Genomic DNA, 19,587 nt, shown 5'->3' on the forward strand with positions numbered 1-19,587 from the left:
CTTTCTCGCTAATATAATTCTGTTGTCAATAGTGTTTTGCTCCTGACTGCTATATTTGAAAGTGATTAGAAAGCACAGAAATTGGGAACACATCAATTGCATTGATAGTTGTTGCAAATGTAAGATAGTGCATACACTAATAAGCTTGCTTTTTGTTCTTCATCGTTACTTAGATCAGGATCTCTATTAATTTACTTTTGTGTGAGAAAACCAAAATAAGGTACCAGTTTCTTGTCAGACCAGACAGGAATCACTATAGGCTATATTTATAATAGGTAGACTGAAATAGCACATTGCACACACACATCAGTGTGTTGTAGCAGGAGTGCTGCAACAAGGCTGTTGATGAATTGCAGAATGTTTACAAGCTGTGTTTATTTTGTAGCTGCAGATGACTGCTTTACGATCTTTTTGCATCAGTTATTAAAGCTGCAGAAATGTTAGTCATAATTGCTCTGTAATAGTTTTTCTCTAACTTGTACCTATCAAACTTTGTGTTTACATGCAATTTAAGCACATCAATCTGCATTTCTGCACACAGAAAGCCTTACACAATTGACACAGCAGACAGAAGCATGCAGACCATTTTGGAGTAAATTTTGCCCCTAGATGGTATTCAGTATAGAGACAGTTTATCTTCAGTCTGCACGATGAATATAGTGTAATTTACACAGTGCGGGGAAATAACTGTAACAAAAAATTTAATTGTACATATCAAAATAATAAAAGTCAGGAGCAGGATAAAGCACTCTCCAACAGATATCCAGATGAGTAGAAAATCTTCTCAATATATCATAGCACAGATATTGAACTTAAATATTTTATGAACTTGTACTGTTCACTTAAAGATAACTTTCCAAAGGTACGTACAGAATGGCTAGATTAAAACTATTACAAGATAAAAATGAAAGTTTTTAAAAAAACAAAAACATTCTCAAGAGCAGGAGAAACACTGGTAGTTGTTCAGATCATGTGTTTCATTGTGCATTCAAAGCAGGACTGGAAGTTGTACCCCAGAGTGACTTCACGTTCCTGGAACACCTTTAGAAATAACAGCAGTTCCCAACTCAGCTGTATGCTAACTACCTTCCTTCCTTGCAGAACTAAGTTTTGCTGAGACGTTTACAGGATTACACCAAGATAAATTGTCCTCGTTACTTTTTGGGCTATAAGTGGACCAAAAAAATGTGATATGCATAACTGACCAAGGTTAAAACTTACAAAATCTGTGCAACGTGTGTTTTGGTTCTTAGTCATGGGCAAAAGCAATTCCCTTAATGCCATAAAACTCTTGATGTATTTTTACCATTCTCCCTTAGATTATTTTTATGTTGTATTTCTGATTGTACTGAAGAACATTAAGACTGAGGTTATAAAATGAAATATGAAGGAGGACTCTAGTTTTCCAAGTAAAAATTGTGGATATTAGTAGCAGTTGCAAGAGGAGGCAAAAGGATTTTTTTGAATTTTCAACCTGAAAAAAATTTTGACAAGAAAAAAAAAAGAAGTGGAGTCTATCATGGTAAGACAGAGAGCAGTGACTTGAAAAATATTCATAAAAAGGCAGTCTTGGATTTGCAACTCAGCAAGACAAGGTTTTGGACTTGCTTATGGCTATGCATGAGGATCCCTACTTCAAGGTCTGTGCATTTAAAATCTGTGAAGCAAGAAGTATGTTCAAGCAGCAACATGGGTATTATCCATGATAATGTAAAATTACTCTTTCAAAAAAACCCACTTGCTATTTTCAATCTCTACTGTGGCTCAAAGCTAAATATAAATTTCTGTAATTTAGTCAATAGATATTTTTTACAGTGATTATTTCAATGAATGTGCTCTTCATTATGCTTTCCCAACAGCCTGGCTCTAATACCTGTATTTCAGCATCCACCATGTTGTCCAGGTGGTCCAGAGCAACATGGCAAGGTCACGATGATCTTGTAGCTGCTTTTAGTGTCTTATCATTCCCGTTTCCTGAGCTGTGAATACTCACAGGCAACCCTACTCAGCTGCCCACATTTCAGGCCCTACCATATTGTATCCTTCCAGTCATGCTGCCTGATCTGTCTGCCTCCAGAAAAGAAGGCAGAGGGTAAACCACATAATCTTACCTGCTTTGTAGGACCAAAGGGAAACAGAGTCACTTTCAGACAGGTCCCATCAAGACAGGGAGGCACAAAACAATATGGGTGGCAAATGCATAGCTACTGAAAATGTGAGAATCCTGCTTTGGTGTAGGGCTCTGCATGTGAGTTATACTTCCTAGGCTGCCTTCTGATTCACTTTTGATGCTCAGCTTACCTTTCAGCATTGATATGCTGGACACACCATCTATTTTTAAGATAAAGCTGAGGTCTAAAATGTAGCATTTGATTTTTCTACATATGGAGTCACTGAAGTTCCAGCAAATACCTTCCACAGCCACCTGCACCATCTAAGAGTGATGTGTGTTCTGTCTGGTGTGCCTTGTCTAGCCTACTCTACCTCACATTTAGTAGCACTGGATAATGCGTTTTCAGCTGACCAAGGTCTGGGAATTTGGATGAGGTGCAGTGGTCCACAGCAAAATCTCAGAGGTGTTGACCTCGGAAGGGAGTAAAGGACCTATGGACGTAGCTGATTTCTTCCACTCAGCGACATTTGTTTCTTTGCTTCTGGGTGGCCATAGGTAAACAACCCTTGGTCCAGAAGGCTTAAGAGAAAAACCACAGCCCCCTTTTGCTGTGGTGATGTCTCCTCTAAGCCCAATATGTGATTTCTTTCTTTTTCACTTTGGCCATGCTTGCTGTCTCTCTGCTAGATCCAAAGAGGTGACTGTGATAACTCAGGGGGAGAGGGAGCTGCTCTGTCATGTGATTTCTCCTTGCCCTCCTTGAGCTCTGCAGACCCAAAGAGCAAGGGCCAGCTATTCTCCACAGCATGTTCAAACACCCTGAGCAATGGGTGGGCCATGCAGGGGCTACCAAAGCTGTAACTTTTATGTGAAGAATGGTTCAGATCTGTCATCTTAAAATATCAACTATGTCCACGTGAAACAGGAAGGTGAAAAATTTTTCAACAGGTGGAGATGGAAGAAACATTTTTTCAGATGCTTCTCTGAGCAGACTGTGAAGAGGAAGCACAGACTTTGAGGGAGCAAATGAAGGAGCACTGAAATGAAGGGGCAAATGCAGGAGCATGTTTTTGCATGCACTTATATGAAACTGTCAAATCTATTACTTCCTGAGAGAAAGTAATGCTACCCATTGAACGGGCTGAATTAAATGAAAAAGAACAAGACACAGTTTGAAGTCAACACATGCTATTAGATCACATTGAGACTTTGATGGAAGTATTTCAGCTAAAAGTTTTTGATAATAATTATCATCATCTAGAAGCACAATTTCTGCCATGTGACAGCAGAATTCATTGTAGATCAGCCGTTGCTCCTTAAGCCCATAACAACCCCTGTGAAGTACTGGAATGTCTCTTCTCCTTGCTCAAGGGTAACATGAAACCTTCCAGGCTGGACTCAAATTGCATTTTAAAGAATGTGTGATGGAAGCTTTTCCAAATGGATCAAGTTTTTAATCAATTTCACAGGATTTACATTACTCTGTAGTGTTAAGTCACAAGCCTAGACTGTGAAGTCCATCATCTCTCAAACAAATTCTCCAAGAGTTAATTCTGCTTAGGAAGTGCTGAGATCAGAAGTTATGTAAAGCTCACTGTTTACTCTGAAGAATTTCTGTTGTGAAAAGTAAGATTTTGCTGAGTCAGAACACGTTATTATATTTTTTATATTAATTATTTTAGTACTTAATATTTTTCTGTGGAATGCATGAAGGATTTTTTCCTCTCTTTTTTTTCTGTGAGAGTTGTAACTTCTTTTGTAGTCACCCAACCTAACTAACAAGGTGACCTTACTGAGTATATAGTTAGCAGACCCTATCACAGTCATCCTGTCTACATTCCAACTGTGGAAAGGTTATTAATAAGACAGCTAATTTCTAAAAGTTTGCCCTAATGAAGATCTTCAGGTTGCAGCCATTTTATAGAGAAGCCATTGCCAGTTTGCAACTGAAGAAAAGAAATTCCTTCTTCGATTAGAATAATCTTTTTGTATTATTAAATAGTAATGGTCAAGTCAGATCACTGTTGTTGGGGGGAAACTGCAAGGAAAGGCTTTGCTCTAACTTGTCATTCTAACTATTGCTTCCTTTTCTCTGCTTTCAGAGGCTGGCAACAAGAAGCTAAAGAGCACGATACAGAGAAGCACAGAGACAGGAATGGCAGCAGAGATGAGAAGTCGTATGGTTCGACAGCCAAGTCGGGAATCCACTGATGGCAGCATAAATAGTTATAGCTCTGAGGGCAAGTAAGTGGCATTAAAAATATCAGTAATGTAGAAGAAGTTTCTTGTCTTTGTAAGAAAACTTGGTGTGTGAACAGAGGTCCCAACTCTGTCTGAAGGGGATAGCTCTGGGTACAGATTCTTCCTCTTGAAATCTTTGCAAAACTGAAGTATTTTAGGCACATAACACAAATTTCTTGAAAATTGAAATTGAGAGAAGACTTCTTAAGGGTTCACATTTTCCCTGTCATCCAGTGAGGCAGTTTTTCCATCAAAAGACAACTAAATTCAGACCACATTATTCAAAATAAAACATAGGGATACTTTTTATTTGAGTTATGTTTGGATTAACTCAGAGTTAAACTTCAGGTTTTGTATGTAATCCCCTGTAATATGGAAGTCTGTTCAGTAATAGTATATACAAAGAAAGTTTAGTTTGGAGTTTGTCTGTGTCTCTTATTGAGAATTGTAAACCCAGAGTCCAGCTGCCCCATCAGCTGAAATCAGGCAGACAGCTGTGGGGAATGGGACAGCTGTTTTTCATTCACTGCTAAATGACTCTATATGAAGGAAAGGAGAACAACAGCAGATCTGACACAAAAGTGTGCATGAATACTCCAGACTCCTCGCAGCTCTCAGTGGGACTCTACTGCATGTGCCAAGGCACAGTGGTCACTAGGGAATTCTTAGAAGATGCCTCCCCACAAAAGGGGAAACCAGGGATAGGCAAATGTACTCTATATACCTGGAAAAAATGAGAGAATAGGACTTTGCCTTCATCTTTTTATATGCTTACTGTGTTACCACAATTGCTACTGCACATTGTATAGGGCATGAAAAGCCAGGGGCAGCCATGGTGGTGTGAAGGAGCTGTGTAAAAGTGTAGCTTTCTCTGACATCAGATGATATCACTACCCTTATGTTTTTTACAGTGAGGGTGGTGAGACACTGGCACAGGCTGCCCAGAGAAGCTGTGGCTGCCCCCTCCCTGGCAGTGTTCAAGGCCAGGTTGGACGGGGCTTTGAGCAACCTGGGCTAGTGGAAGGTGTCCCTGCCCATGGCAGGGGGTTGGAACTAGGTGATCTTTAAGGTCCCTTCCAACCCAAACCATGTAAGAAAAAACAGGCTCCATCATGAATAACTCAAAACCAAAGTAGATAAGCATCAGATGAAGAATGAGGGACAAGAATAAAATATCCCAGTATTTTTCCCAGAATGATTCTATGTTAGGGCATTACCTTTAGCCTTTCAATACTCCTTCCTGCCATCCTTCTTCCTGTCTCTGTTTTGAAGTGTCAGTCTGTAAGGCACCAGTCACTCATCATGGTGACAAAGGGTCCAGTAAACTGGACCCTGCTAAGGAGGATCTGGGGGAGCCTGTTTCCCTGGTTAGCAATATGGGGGATGTGGGAGCCCAGAACTGACGCTGAGGACCTTTTCAGGGGAACAGCCTAATCCTCTGCTCAACCCTCAGAGTGTGTAAACAGATTTGGCAAGGCGGGAGCGGCCGAGGTCAGGATCTGGAGGTCACAGCAGGCCTCTGGAGGACAGAAACTGCAAGGTAGAGCTTTAAATTTTTGACTTGAGTCAGCCTCTGAGTAAGGCAGTGAAGAGAGCAAGCCTGGCAGGTAAACAGAGTGCTTGATTCTTACTGGGACATATTGCAGGCTGGGTATGAATAGTAAAACCTAGTTTGAAAATTATCCTTTAGAACTAGGTCCATCTTCAAGGAAAAGTGACGTATCAGAAGCTGCTGGTTACACTATCTGGATCTTACATCTTGTTTCTGCCTTCTTAGCTCCTGTGCCTGCTCCCCATCTCTTGCTGCTCCAGCACCAGTTCTGCCTCTGACAATTCTCCTTACCTCTCTCAGCACTCGCATACAATATATTTCTCACATCTGACCACGTTTGCCCTGTTTTTCTGATCCATACTTTTGGCAGCAGCTCTCTTAACTTTTCACTGTTTCTGTCTCCATCCTTTGGTTTGATAGAGTAACCAGCTCTTCTGGTTGATTCCTGATCCTCAGTATACCTTCATTTCCTGCCTCCAAACTCACTTTGCACTTGACCTTAGCCTGTCCCTGATCTCCACATCCCTATTCCAATTTCTGGCAAGAGTAAAGAAACAGTGTGGCCAGTGAAGTGAGAACACCATTAATATCAAACAGTGACACTGAGGAGAAAGCCAGGAGAATGGGCCAAGGAGGCAAATAACAAAACTGAGGTGAAGCAGTTAAATATATGTTGCTGCAATGAAGGGAGACATTCCTTAAACAGGACATTATGCCACAGGCAAAAATGATACTAGAGGAGTGTGGTGCTCTACTTTGTGGCTTAGAAAACTTCTTTGATTCTGTAATTTAGCTATAGATCAAATCCTCAGATGCTCTGCAAGCTTGCACGAGTGTGATAGACAAATGTTAGTTTACAACAGCTCTGGGTTTAGATCACAGTGAATGAAGAATGTTAAATGCAGAGATTCTTGTGAGAAAGATGGCCAATAAAACAATTTCCTACTGTTTAATCACTTCCCCCACATGCATCACTGGCTTATTTGTAGAGCATGAGTTGGACACAACTGCAAGGTGGAGGGGAAGCTGCACAACTGCATCACATGATCAGGGATACATTCACTGTGCCAGCTTATCCTAAAATCTTCTCCCTCTCACCCTTCTTCTTCTGGGCATTTTTCAAACATTAGAAATGTCACCTTTAACTTCAGATGTTACTTCTAGTGTGAGCATGACTAGAACTGTTTCTTTGACAATTAGAAAATATCTATGTTAATTTTGCATGGACTACTTTTTCTTCCTTGTGTGTGAGTGCACATCATGATACGAACTTTACTTTCAGGATCACATAATTTATTGACAGTATCATGCCCTATCCTGCATTTCATAAGACCAGTCAGTTGTGTAGCTCAGCTGAGAATGCAGATCCCTACAGTAGGTACCTCAGGTACCACATTATGTTCTTCTGTGTGGCCCATAACTGGAGTTTAATGAATTAAAATTAATACACATTATGGTGAATGTGTACTTCACAACATCATTATTATGTGTATAGCTAGAGGTGTCTGAAAAGTGAGAATGCTCTCAAGTGAACTTTCTCAATGTTAGTCATTCCATAGCAAAGTGCAATGTTTTAGGAAAAAAGGCCAAAGAAACGAGCAAGGAACTTTTCATAGCAGGGACGAGAATGCAGTGGAGGAGAGAAGCAGATTGTGTGTCGTGTCAGGAAGGGTGGCTTGGAGCTGCATCTCAAGGTTAGGTGAATGCTGTAACTGGTGGGCTGATGGTTGAACTGGAGACCTTGAGGTTCTTTTCCTCCTCCATCTAAAGAAACTTTAAAAAAAAGACTTCTTAAAACTAAATTTCTGTAAAAAGCTTACCTTTTCTTAAATCAGAGTTTTCTAATGAAAAGCACTGTGCTGATATTTTCTGGCCAGTTTTAGTTACAGGCAGTCTGTATGTTTATGTGGCACAGTAAGAGCAGTTAGTCTTGAAAAGAGGAATGGGCTTTTTCTATCCAAATAACTGGGATTTACAAAGAGTTTTCAGTGTGAATTGAATGACTGGAGCACATAAGCCCGAGATGTGGAAATCAAAGATTTTCACACTACATGTTTTTATTATGAAGTTTTGGTACTATTTTCTCCAGTCTAATAGGAGATTTCCTTTGAGAGAGAAGCTGATACAGAGTGGTGGGTGGCCTGCTTGGTAAAGTGCTATCTAGACTTGGTTCAGTGTGTTGTTTCTCATAACTGATGAGGAAATCAAAGCAGAGACTCCCTGCCATGGATCATTCTTTCTTTCTTTTTTTTTTTTTTTTTTTTTTTAATATTTGGAGACTGTGTATCTATTAAAAAGTGGGGATTCTGGAATACAAGAAAGCAGCTTGAAAAAGCACATATCATAAAATCAGAGTGGTTTGGGTTGGAAGGGACCTTTAAAGGTCATCTAGTTCAAGCCCCTTGGAATAAGCAGGGACATATTCCACTAGATCAGGTTGCTCAGAGCCCTATCCAGCCTGGCCTTGAATGTTTCCCTATATTCTCTGTCGATGTATTACGGTTCAGTTTGTGTTCTGAAAGAGGAGTGGGTACCAACTATAGATCGAGATGTAGCTCCCAGAATATTTTGGCTGGGGAGTGGCATTAGGTTTAGCCCTAATCAACGCTAGTACTACCTGCCAGTTTACTGCTTCATTCAACAGCTGCAGCAATCCAGATTAATTTAGTGTGTACATCCGTTTTTCCTGTTTGGTCAGATGCAGGTGGGGCTTGGGTGTATGTATAGATTTAAAATAGTATTACAAGGTAAATCAAGCATTCAGGAATGAAGAATGATAGGCTATTAAATTTCATGAGGCTTTTTATGTTTTCTTATACAAGGTCACTCATAATTTATTCACCTGCCAGACTTTTCACTGCTCCTGGAGAACTACTTAGTGAGAACTGTTTTAGGGACTACTTTGGGTCCGTATGCAGAATTTCACCACACTTCTTTGGGGTCCATGGGAGACACCTCGTTCCTGATTCTGCAGAACAATTTGTGGTTGCACATCCGGGGCTGCTTGCCTTATATCAGTAGTACTTTTGAGGTAAATACTGTAGCACAATAGAAGTGAATCCTGTTCATAACCAGCTTTTATTTTGTCTTCAGCTTAATATTTCCTGGAGTACGGCTGGGCGCTGACAGTCAGTTTAGTGATTTCCTCGATGGACTTGGACCTGCACAGTTAGTAGGCCGACAAACACTAGCAACCCCTGCCATGGGTAAGAATAATATGTTCTCCTCAGTTAAATGAATAATAAGCCAATTAACTAACACACACACTGCCAGACTACAGCACCAAAAAAGACTTTTGCAAAGTGGCTTCCTTCACTGTAAACGTTTTATAGGCAGCTGGTATTCCTAGCACGGTAGCATTCAAAATGGGGTGAGAAACAGTATTTGCTTCATTTCAGGTGTCAGCTAATGTCATTAGAGAGAGCAATTGTGCTTTCCCACTAAAAATTATTGTGGTTTCTCCAACTGCAGCTGTGAAATCTCAGCTGTTCGGAGTTTATATTTACTTGCCATAGATTATGTTGGACGTGACAGTTTCTGTCCAAACTCTGCACTTGTCCAAGCTTAGTTCATCTAACCCCAGATGTGAAACTTCTGTCCACATTTGCAATGCCCAACAGTAAGTTGCACATAAAGACAGTGTTTGTTATGAAAGACATAAAGTTCTTTTCTACAGCAGCTGCCTGAGGCCATCTGTGATCTTCTCTGTGTTCCAGACCAATCTGTATTTGCCTATATAGTAGCATTAGCTGTATCTTGGTCATGAATAGAGTATGAGTGTATAACGTCTGCAACAGTGCAGTACTGTGTAAGAATCTCTGGAAAAGTTTAATTTATTTTGCTTATATATGAGCAATTGTTAGACATGCTTTAGAATGCTAAGTGAGGAGTCCTTGATCCACTACTTTAACTGTACTTCTGTTGGAAACAATAAATGGCCCGTATTTCAGTACAGCTGTCTTGGGAGAATCAGTTTTAGGAAGGGCTACTGGAGCACTTCCGAAAAAGGCGATAGAAACAGAAAGAAAAATTGCAGAAGTGAGTGTTCCCCTCCCAAGCCATGAGCAGAAGGAGACAGAAAGTTTCTTGAGAATGCTTTGAGTTTTCCCTCAGGCAAGAGTTGCTGTGTAAATCCAAATGACTGCTACTCATGCATTAATAAGCACCAAACTTGTTAAATTCATATTTTTATTATTATTTTGAAAGATAATGTATTTGTGAGATGATTTGCCCAATAAAAGTCTAAGTGGTATGAATATAAGGGTCAGGATTTCTTCCATCTCTTTATTTTAATCCGGTTTCTTGACTAAATATTTTTTGCCGATTACTTGACTAATATGTTTATTTTCCCTTCTTAGAACTGCTTTATTTGCTACAAGCTCTAGTTTTGTTCCCTCAAAAGCACTCAATCATGCTTTTTAACAATTTTCGGAAGACCCCCTATGTGGTAGCCTTTCACTGGTGATGATTTGAAAATGTTTGTGTTATTGCTCCCCCTTCTGGTTCCCTGTCGCATATTTTATTTTGGATATGTGATATGGAGATGTGCTCTTAAAAAGGCTTGTTGGAATTTTCCTGTGAACTATTTTTAGTGCAACACAGATCTCTGTTTATTCAAGCAAAGTCTGATCGATAAAAAGTCTTCCTTGCTGCTGTCATACCTCAATGACCAAGGTATAAACACTGCTTTAATATATTGTTAGACGAGCATGTGAGAATTTCATGCTCAGTTAATTTCAAAATGCTGTCTTTCTAAATCTGGACCCCAAATTCTATAATTCAGGATGATCTATTTGTGATTGTGTTTTTTTAGACACAGTTTACATATCAAATATATACATACTCACATGTTTCATGGATATATAGTTCATTTATTTGCACAGGTGTCACATAGTGGCCCATGTCATACTGTGCGTTTTTTTACTCTAAATGACCTGTTAGATTTCTACCTAGCTGATTCCATGATATAGGAAACCATAGAGATATAAGGCTTTGAGCATCAGCCCATAGCTGAATTCCCTTGCATTTTAGTCATCTAGATCAGAACAGTGCTTGGGCTTGGACTACGAGGTTTCCTTTTTCTGCAGGAAAAGTCATTTTTCAGAACTCAGGCAGGGAAACAAATTTGACTAGTCAGTAGTGAAAGCAGCTTCTGTTTTAACATGTTACATCATTTTTTTCACATCAAAAATGGGTGTGGAATATTGGCAAAAACAGGAAAATTGTCACCCCTTTACTTGGAGACTTTTGCAGAAAAAAGACCTCTTTTGAGCTCCTGGGGAGCAGGGCATAATTCTCTGAAGCTATGACTGTGTGCTTTGTCTGGTTGATGTCTCTGTCTTATGCTGAGGCAGTTGTAGTTACAGAAGCAGGTTTCAATGTTAGCCTTTACCAGCAGTTCTCCTTCCTTATCAGACAAGGAGCCTTTACACTGCCAGCTCTTGCATCTCAGCTTGGAGGCAGAAACTTCCAGCCAAAGGTATTTCTGAATATGATTTTGGGTTTTAGGCTCTCTGAGTGTGGGACTACTGTCAGGGCAGTGCATCTCGGTGACCAGCACAGTGCGGCAACAGTTCTAGGTAGGAAGTCTCTAGATAACTCACCAGTGCAAAATTAAAGGTGTGGTGGTTATACCATAATATTGCTGTAAATTTGCCTGCCTCCATGGATCAGAAATACTGAGATTTGGTATAAACTGTACACCAAGAGAGGGCACCATGCTCCTTTAGTATCTAACTTTTAGTCTTGGTTTAAGGATGGAGAAATTAAAAGGATCAGGAGGAAGGGTGACTAGCACACTAATGCAGACTACTATCAAACTAGTCTTTCTCTCTCACTCTTATACCCTATCTCCTGGGCTGTACTGCTTCTCTAAAATGTGGGCTTCTTTCTTCTGCCTCTCAGGTGACATCCAGATTGGAATGGTGGATAAAAAGGGCCAGTTAGAAGTAGAAGTTATTAGAGCCCGTGGCCTCACACAAAAACCTGGCTCCAAGTCTACCCCAGGTAAGGAAGAAAAATAGACAGTATATGAACAGAAAACAAGAATACAAAATATGTTGATGAACTGGGGATCAGAGACTTTTTGAGCTCCTCTTTAGCTGTCACTACATTTGCATTTTTTTGGTTTGCTTTTCAACAAGGAATGTGTACGTGGACATACCGTTGCTACCAGTGTCCACTTCTTATCACCTTGCATCTGCCAGTTGCATGCTACCTTTCAAGGAATGATTTCAGCAACTCAACATCTGTTCTGCAAGGAACATTTGCAGAAGTATTTCTGCATATCTTAGGCAAGTCATGTATCTCAGAGGGGCTTTGTTGACATAGATGAAGTCCTTTGTGTTTGTTCTACATCAAAAACAAGGGATGGAGAACAGATGAAAGTGCTTTGAACAAACAACTTAACAGACCCACATGCCAGGATCTTTTGTACGCAGCAGTGCTTCAAGAAGACAGCAGGTTATGCTAGTGCCAGTGTCAATAATTTGTATAATGAATGAGATTTAATATTGTATAATTTTGTAAGAAAATTTTTTTAAGTTTTAGAAACCTTTATTAGAGGAGATTTATAATCACTACCACAATCACTGCTTACCATAACTGGAACAGTTGTTTTAGGTAAGATTTCACAAAAATGGTACTTTACAACCTCCTTAGGAGCTGAAGATGAAAGAGCAATTAATGTCTGTGTAACCAAAGTGATTTAGTTTTAAATACTCCTTTCAGTGAAACATCAAAGTCTTTTGTTTTGAAATATCTCTGACCCCAAAACATACATAGAGACTCCAGAATAGCTATCAGTGACAGTTAATTCCTGGCAAAAGAAAGTGTTTTTGAAATGACAGACATGAAACGTAATTGTTGTTAGTAACATCTTATATCATTACATTCAAAGTTCATAAAAATCAAATTGATTTCTTATGGGCTGTGTCATTTATTTTATAATTGTATTCAGATTATACAGTGAAGATAGCATGTGTCATTTTCTTTCAACTCGGCTTCCTTTTAAGGCATTTGTCCTCCAGCTCATATGTACAATGTAGAAGTTTTTAAGTCCAAACATAAAATTCATGGATGTTCTGTTTGCAGCTCCGTATGTCAAAGTGTATTTATTGGAAAATGGAGCATGTATAGCTAAGAAGAAGACAAGAATTGCACGGAAGACCCTTGATCCTTTGTACCAACAGACACTGGTTTTTGATGAAAGTCCACAGGGTAAAGTCCTTCAGGTCAGTTGCTTCTTAATCCCATTTTAGGCTATCATTTGGAGAAGCACTTGCATGTTTACTTAAGTTTAAGCAATACGAGTAAACCCATTCCAACTCACTAAGCATTTAATTTTATAAATACCAGCAAACACGTCCTTGTGGCTTGTGGTTTCAGACCTGCAAAATGTCTGGCTGTCTTAAACATTTCTCTTTTGTTGACTCTCTCTCCTGTCCTATTAGGTTTTCCCACAAGAGGGAGCAATCATTCACCCTTAATAACATTTCCTCATGCTATAGATAACAGCAGGAGTGAACATATAAGCATGGGTTTGGGGACAATGCTGAACCTGTATTTTATGTTCTTCCAGGTAATAGTTTGGGGAGACTATGGCCGAATGGACCACAAATGCTTCATGGGAGTTGCCCAGATCCTTCTGGAGGAACTAGATCTGTCCAGTGTGGTAATAGGCTGGTATAAATTATTTCCACCTTCATCACTAGTGGATCCAACCTTGACTCCCCTGACACGCAGGGCTTCCCAGTCATCTCTGGAAAGTTCAACTGGGCCTCCCTGCATTAGATCTTAGTAGCAGGTGCTGTCTAATAAAAACATCACCCAGGATAACAATTGGAACCAGATATTCACATGATCAAAAAACACTGTTGGAGAGAGACAATCACTTCTTTTGCTTGTAGTAGTTAACCAAACATATGTCTGTTTGTTGAGAGATGGCTTAAAATGACAGAACAAAGGTACATCACATACAGCCAATCTATTAGCGGCTATCACCGATGCTTATAATGATTTAAAAAAAAAAAAAAAAACACAACCAAAAATGAGAGAGGGACCTTTAGATTCGACCTAAGTCAAAGATGACCCAAACTGGAAGCTCTCACTCTGTTAACAATGTTGTATTTTTCACATTTTGACAGAGCCCTCAAGCAGTGTTACCTTCCTGGTGTTTCAGCAGTTTTTCTGTACTTGTCACTTCCACTAGTTTTTTGCCATGTGATTCTGCTAGTTTTGTAGAAGTCCTCACAACGCTAACAGAGACCCTTCCTTTCTTTTTCTAAACCAAACAAAAAAGGGCTGAAGCATATCTCTGTAAGCATCGTTAAAGTGTTCAACGGCCACAGCTACAATTCCAGCAAGTTCAAATAGTTTCTCAGTTCTGGTACTTCCAAGTCTCATGTGGGAACCCAGAACAAATGACCAATCTAAGTTATATTCTTAAAAATAAATAAACATCACAGTGCCACTTTTTCTTTGTAAAAAGCAGATATGTTTGCATTATATATAATAACTTTTATGTTTATGATGTTTTGCATGGAAGAATTTTGAAGAATTCTGCAACTACTGCTGGGGACTGGTATAAAGCAGCTTTAGTCTTATTTTGACATTGAATATGTTACTGGTAATGCAATTTTCCTCCCTAGAAATTGAGAGGAAATATTTACGTTTCTGTGTATAAATGTATATTTGACTTCCCAAAATGTTGACCAGGAATGGATTGAGCATATGACACTTTCAGCTGTACCCAGGCTTCTCTGATGTGTGTCGCTTCAGACGCACCTGTCTGCCCTGGATAGAGCATGGTATGAGTTGTTCAGTGTTTCACTGGAAATTCCAGTTGAAATATTCTGCACTTACTAATGTTTTTATCAAATTTTAGTTTACATTTCTTTGAGATTGATGCAAGCACAAGGCTTGATTTTTTAACGCAAGATATCTTACTTTTTGGAGAAAAAAAGTCAAATTTCAATTTGCTTTTTATTCATTTGAGTTCTTCTTGGCCTTGAAATCCCTTGTGATATTCTGTAAATGTGCAAACAACTGCAGATTCCTGCAGGTGCATTGATATGTTTCCCCTCCTTTTACAGGCCATTCAATTTTGTGATCACACAAATAGAGCAGCATGACTTGGAACTGTTCAAAGCTGCATGCACGTTTTGTAAAAAGAGATGAAAAAGGTTATTTAATAATGTATGTTAGTTCCACATAGGCCAGCTTGTATGTTGCATGTACTTGTACAGTTTGCTCGTAATTACTATACTGAAGTAACCAAGAAATCTAAGCCATCCATTTTTCTTATAGACATTTTGCAGGTTTTAGCCAGGCTAGGTCTGTGAGTCTGGTGCTAAATGTCTATAGATGGACTTTATTTTTTACCCTATGGAAAACGTGATGTAGTACGGACCAAATTCCTTCTAATAACTATTTTGGTGTAGATTCCTACTGTGGGGCTGTAACACATGTAGAAACTGTGTACACAACTAGGTTTTAATTCATAGACATACTGCCTGCACCAAGTGAACTATTTATTATTACTCAACACGTGGGAATTATTCTGCCCATCTTTCCATAGGGCGCAGATTGGTTACTGCTCGACCTGCTGAGCAGGAAGAACTCAAGCATTGGTGCACTACTACTAGATCCTGTTCTGTCTTAGTGGCCAAAAACCAACTAGTTATAATTCGATAGTATCTTTCTATTTTGACCACTTGTCTTAACACTCCCCTGTGCTTTTAAATGAACTTCCAACTCATGTTATGTAAACACGTTTAATAAAATTTCCTTTTCATGTCCAGTGTAGTAGTTGTGCTGTCTGTATGTTCTGAGGTTCATCTGTGATTCTGCTCGCTGCAGGACTGTGTGAAATGTGTTAAGGAACAGTAAAATGATAAGTAATTTCTGTGGTTCTTTTGATCGCTGTAATAGTGTATGTTGAAATCTGGGGCCAAAAACTGAGGCCTGGTGAAAGTCATGTTTGGTTGGCTTCCTTTTCACTGAGAAAGGAGCCAAATTGTGCTCTCATTCGTTGAAGCAGGCAAATTTAATTTTAAAAAAAAAAAAAAAATAGCCAAATTTCCATCTAGTGACATCAAATCAGTGTATTGGAGTTGAGTGATGCTGCACTAGGTCAGCAGGGCAGTATGTGTTAAAGCCAGACACCAGCTCTCCATCTGGTGTGGGCTCAGCCTCTAAGACATGAGAGCAACTCCTGGTCTGTTGCACTTTTTAAACCAAGAAATACGCCCTTCTATTGTAATGCCATTATGGACAGTGCTTTATAGAAATTCACCTGAGAGCAGAATTTGGCGATAAATTTTATTAGAGAAGCAAAGATTATGTACTTTGTTTGATTTTTAGTTTTCCATGTCCCACAGATACCTGATCACAATTTAAAAATAACATAAAGACAATATTGCCTCACTTTGACCACTTTTGTTTATTATTTTATTTAACTGAATACATGGTTAAGCTACTGAAAAAAATGAATAATTAAACATGGTAAATCTCTGAACAAAAGGCATGTTATATTTCTGCTTCTGTGTGGTGGGAGTGATCTGTTTAAATACAGAATTTACCATACTGTTGCAAAAAGCCCTCAATTTCATAAATCTCATGGCTTTGAATATTGTGTTCAATACTAGAATATCTTTTCCTTTCTGATCCTGGGAAATAAAGTTCAGCATTTCTGATCTTCCCTTAGAGGACAGAAAATATGGCAGCAAAAGAACACACTGAGCTATTTCATTTATGGTGTCTCCAATGAACAGGGATCACATATGCAAAGATTTCAGGAATTAAGTAGTAGACTGTGCTAAGACAGGTAAGTCGTGTGCTGGTCACCTTTCCCAGGGACTGTTGCCTTTTAAAAACTCATTGCTGAGTGTTGGGATTATAATTCACAGATAAATCAGCTTTAGCTCCCTCCTGGTTTTCCCTTGAGAATGCAGTACTGCCTTATATGGCATACACAAGAAAAGAACAAAGATACTAAACATGTAATTCCTGTCATATAATCAGACGTTTATTTTCCTTGTGATAAGTAACTATTCTAAATTTTGTATTGAAATGCAAATTTAGTGTCCCTCCTTGTGGGCAGAGAAAAAGCTTTTGGCCTTGACTTCTGTGTTGAGAAACACAGAACTACTGTGAGTGGGCGGGACAAACCAAAGCTTCACGATCTCCTTCCTTCGTAATTCCTAGAGAAACAATATATGCACTTTCATTGCCTGCTTTCACTAACAAATGACAGTCCCAAAATTCGAGTCCACTCCAGATGGATATGCTATACATACAAGAAAATTTCAGAGTGGATCTTCAGTGACTGTTTTACTTAGAGCCTGTGACTTGTCCTTTATGAAGTCAGCTGTTTGCTGCTCCTGTGTAGTCACTACTGTATAGTCCACAGCCCATTTAACTCTAGGAAAAAGGATTATGGGCCTCATACTCTTCTCTTGCCTTAAGTGAAGAAAGTCATGTCGGACAGCAATTTGGCTCTTTTTCAATCCCAAATGCTCACCCTGTGTTACCCTACTGTAATTCTGCAGACATAGAAGAAATCAGTCTGCAAGAAAGCAGATTCTTATTGAAGGATGTGGTTTCTCAACTCAGGTAATGAGTATTTGGGCCATCTTGAGTGATTAAGAACTCCACTGACTATGGAGTAACTCTTGTTATTCTACTATCAAGAGTAACAAGAGTTTCAGTTAATACCTCACTCCAAGCCCTGCCATTTTTTTCCAAGAGAAAAAGAAAATGCAGGGATCATATATGTGTTTTCTCAGTGTCTGCATGGATGAACATGTATGCTCGTAATTAAATACCATGGTTATGAAAGATGTTGTGTGTGGCAGGCATGTCACTTATATCAAATGTTCTTCCAAGTTTTGTGATCCAAATTTGCCCTACCAGAGATGGGAGGGGAAGCTGCCTTCACTCCTTCTAGAGTCCAGCTGATGATGACGATTCAGCTCCTGAATGGACAGCCTGGTGAAATGCCCGTTGTTTAGGTATTTTCCAGTAGTTGGTATGGCTTGAAGCCTTAGTTGCATATCAGGACATAAAACATATGTTCTGCCTTGTTGAGTCAAAGTGTCAAATGCTCAGTGCTAGTAGTAACTAAGGGAAAGGGTAAAAAGTCAACAGAATCTGTAGATTACAGTGTACCGGTACAGAAATTCAGGTAAGGCAAATACACAGCTGTATATTTCTCAGCTAGTAGAAGAAAGGCATGCTTGAAAGCCAAGACTTTTGGAGGTTTCAGATGCTGGCTGATAGAAGCAAGTCACTTAAGAGTTTCACAGAATCTCACAGGTGGCCTCTGAAAAAATTACCTTCAGAAGGTGATGAGCAGAAGTTCATTACTATAATGATCCTCAGACAACTCAGGATTATTCATTCTGATCACCTTTAATATATCTACAATTTCAGAGCTCTGCTAAAATGCAGTTGCAAAACAGTATTGGCCCACTTGGTAAAGCACTAGGACCATAGTGAAAGGCTGTGTGAGATCACCATCTGTGTGGATTTTCACTATGTCTGCAACGATTCGTTTAGATAAAGCTTTAGTCTTTTTTCACCTTTCCTTCTCGTTTTTATCAATGGGATTTATGCTTCCAGGTGACTCCCAGAACGTGGGTATCAATCTCTACACCTGGATTTTGTGATGAATAAAATGGGTGTAGGTGTAATTCTCCATTTCAGAGACATTGCATGGATCTAGAAAGAGCAAAACATAAATGAGGAAAAAGCAGTTGTGTGGTCTTCAGAGACTGAAATGCCATGAGATGATCCCGTCTTCTTGTCCTGGCTCCCAAAGTCTTTTTACACCGGCAAGTATCAGGAAGTAGCATCTTCCATACTAAACCTTGTCACTACATTTCAGCTAAAGTCAAATAAAAATTCCTGAGCCACACACCTAAGCAGGACACAGCTGACTTCTTCAGTTTATACCATCCCCTGTACAAAGAGTCCATACAGAAGATGGCTCCTGTCTCAGCCTCCTACACTTTGGAAAGTATGAGAGCACTATCACCTCTGCATTTCCAGTACCACCACTTCGTCCCTAGTCCCTGCTGGCTGGCCTGAAAGCAGGTCTCCACACAAGAAAGCTGCCTATGTACATGCTACAGCACTAATTATAGAAGATGCAATAATCCCATTTAGAACAATCTCATACAGGGGTCAGTAAGTTCTAGATAGTTTAAGAAAACCTGTCATGCAATTTAACCCAAAAATATTTGCAAATCTAGCAAATACTGTAAAGAAGAACTTCGATTAAATGTTACAGTGTGTACTCAGATACTGATTTTGATATTTGCATACGGCAGAAATGGTGTCCACACATGGTGCAAACATGGCAGTACTACAGTACCACATAGGAACAAAAAACCCCAATTATTACTTCCAGTAATGCAGAGGGTGAGAGATGGCCAGGAGGGAAATTTCTTCTAATATTTAGTTACTAAGCAAAGTCTGTTAGAAGCCAGAAGCAGTATTATCCCTGAGCTGCTCTTTGTTAAGCTGCAACAGAAAGAACCAAGAGAGTGTCCAAGAACTTCACCCTCCAGTTTTAGAAAGCTGTCTTCCTTCCAGTGACAGAATCTGAGGCTGTGTGAGCAACTCTGGAGTGTTCAGGAATGAACAGGCAACCCGAAAGAAAATAAGGACAATTGCAACA

At 39.4% G+C, this 19,587-nt stretch overlaps 1 protein-coding gene across 29 annotated transcripts in view; it reads left to right on the plus strand.

Annotated features, from left to right (window-relative positions):
• Positions 1-16,400, plus strand: part of RIMS1 (regulating synaptic membrane exocytosis 1) — a 350,587-nt gene extending 334,187 nt beyond the window's left edge. For all 29 annotated transcript variants that reach the window (XM_074895864.1, XM_074895868.1, XM_074895888.1 and 26 more), the window contains 5 exons: positions 4,216-4,357; positions 9,000-9,112; positions 11,811-11,912; positions 12,999-13,138; positions 13,486-16,400. In XM_074895864.1, the coding sequence (XP_074751965.1) occupies positions 4,216-4,357; positions 9,000-9,112; positions 11,811-11,912; positions 12,999-13,138; positions 13,486-13,704 (716 nt within the window). In that variant the 3' untranslated portion in view covers positions 13,705-16,400. The remainder of the gene's footprint in view (positions 1-4,215; positions 4,358-8,999; positions 9,113-11,810; positions 11,913-12,998; positions 13,139-13,485) is intronic.
• Positions 16,401-19,587: the final 3,187 nt, after the last annotated feature.

This window comes from Athene noctua, chromosome 1 (genome assembly GCF_965140245.1).
Source record: "Athene noctua chromosome 1, bAthNoc1.hap1.1, whole genome shotgun sequence".
In the NCBI taxonomy this organism is placed as follows: domain Eukaryota; kingdom Metazoa; phylum Chordata; class Aves; order Strigiformes; family Strigidae; genus Athene; species Athene noctua.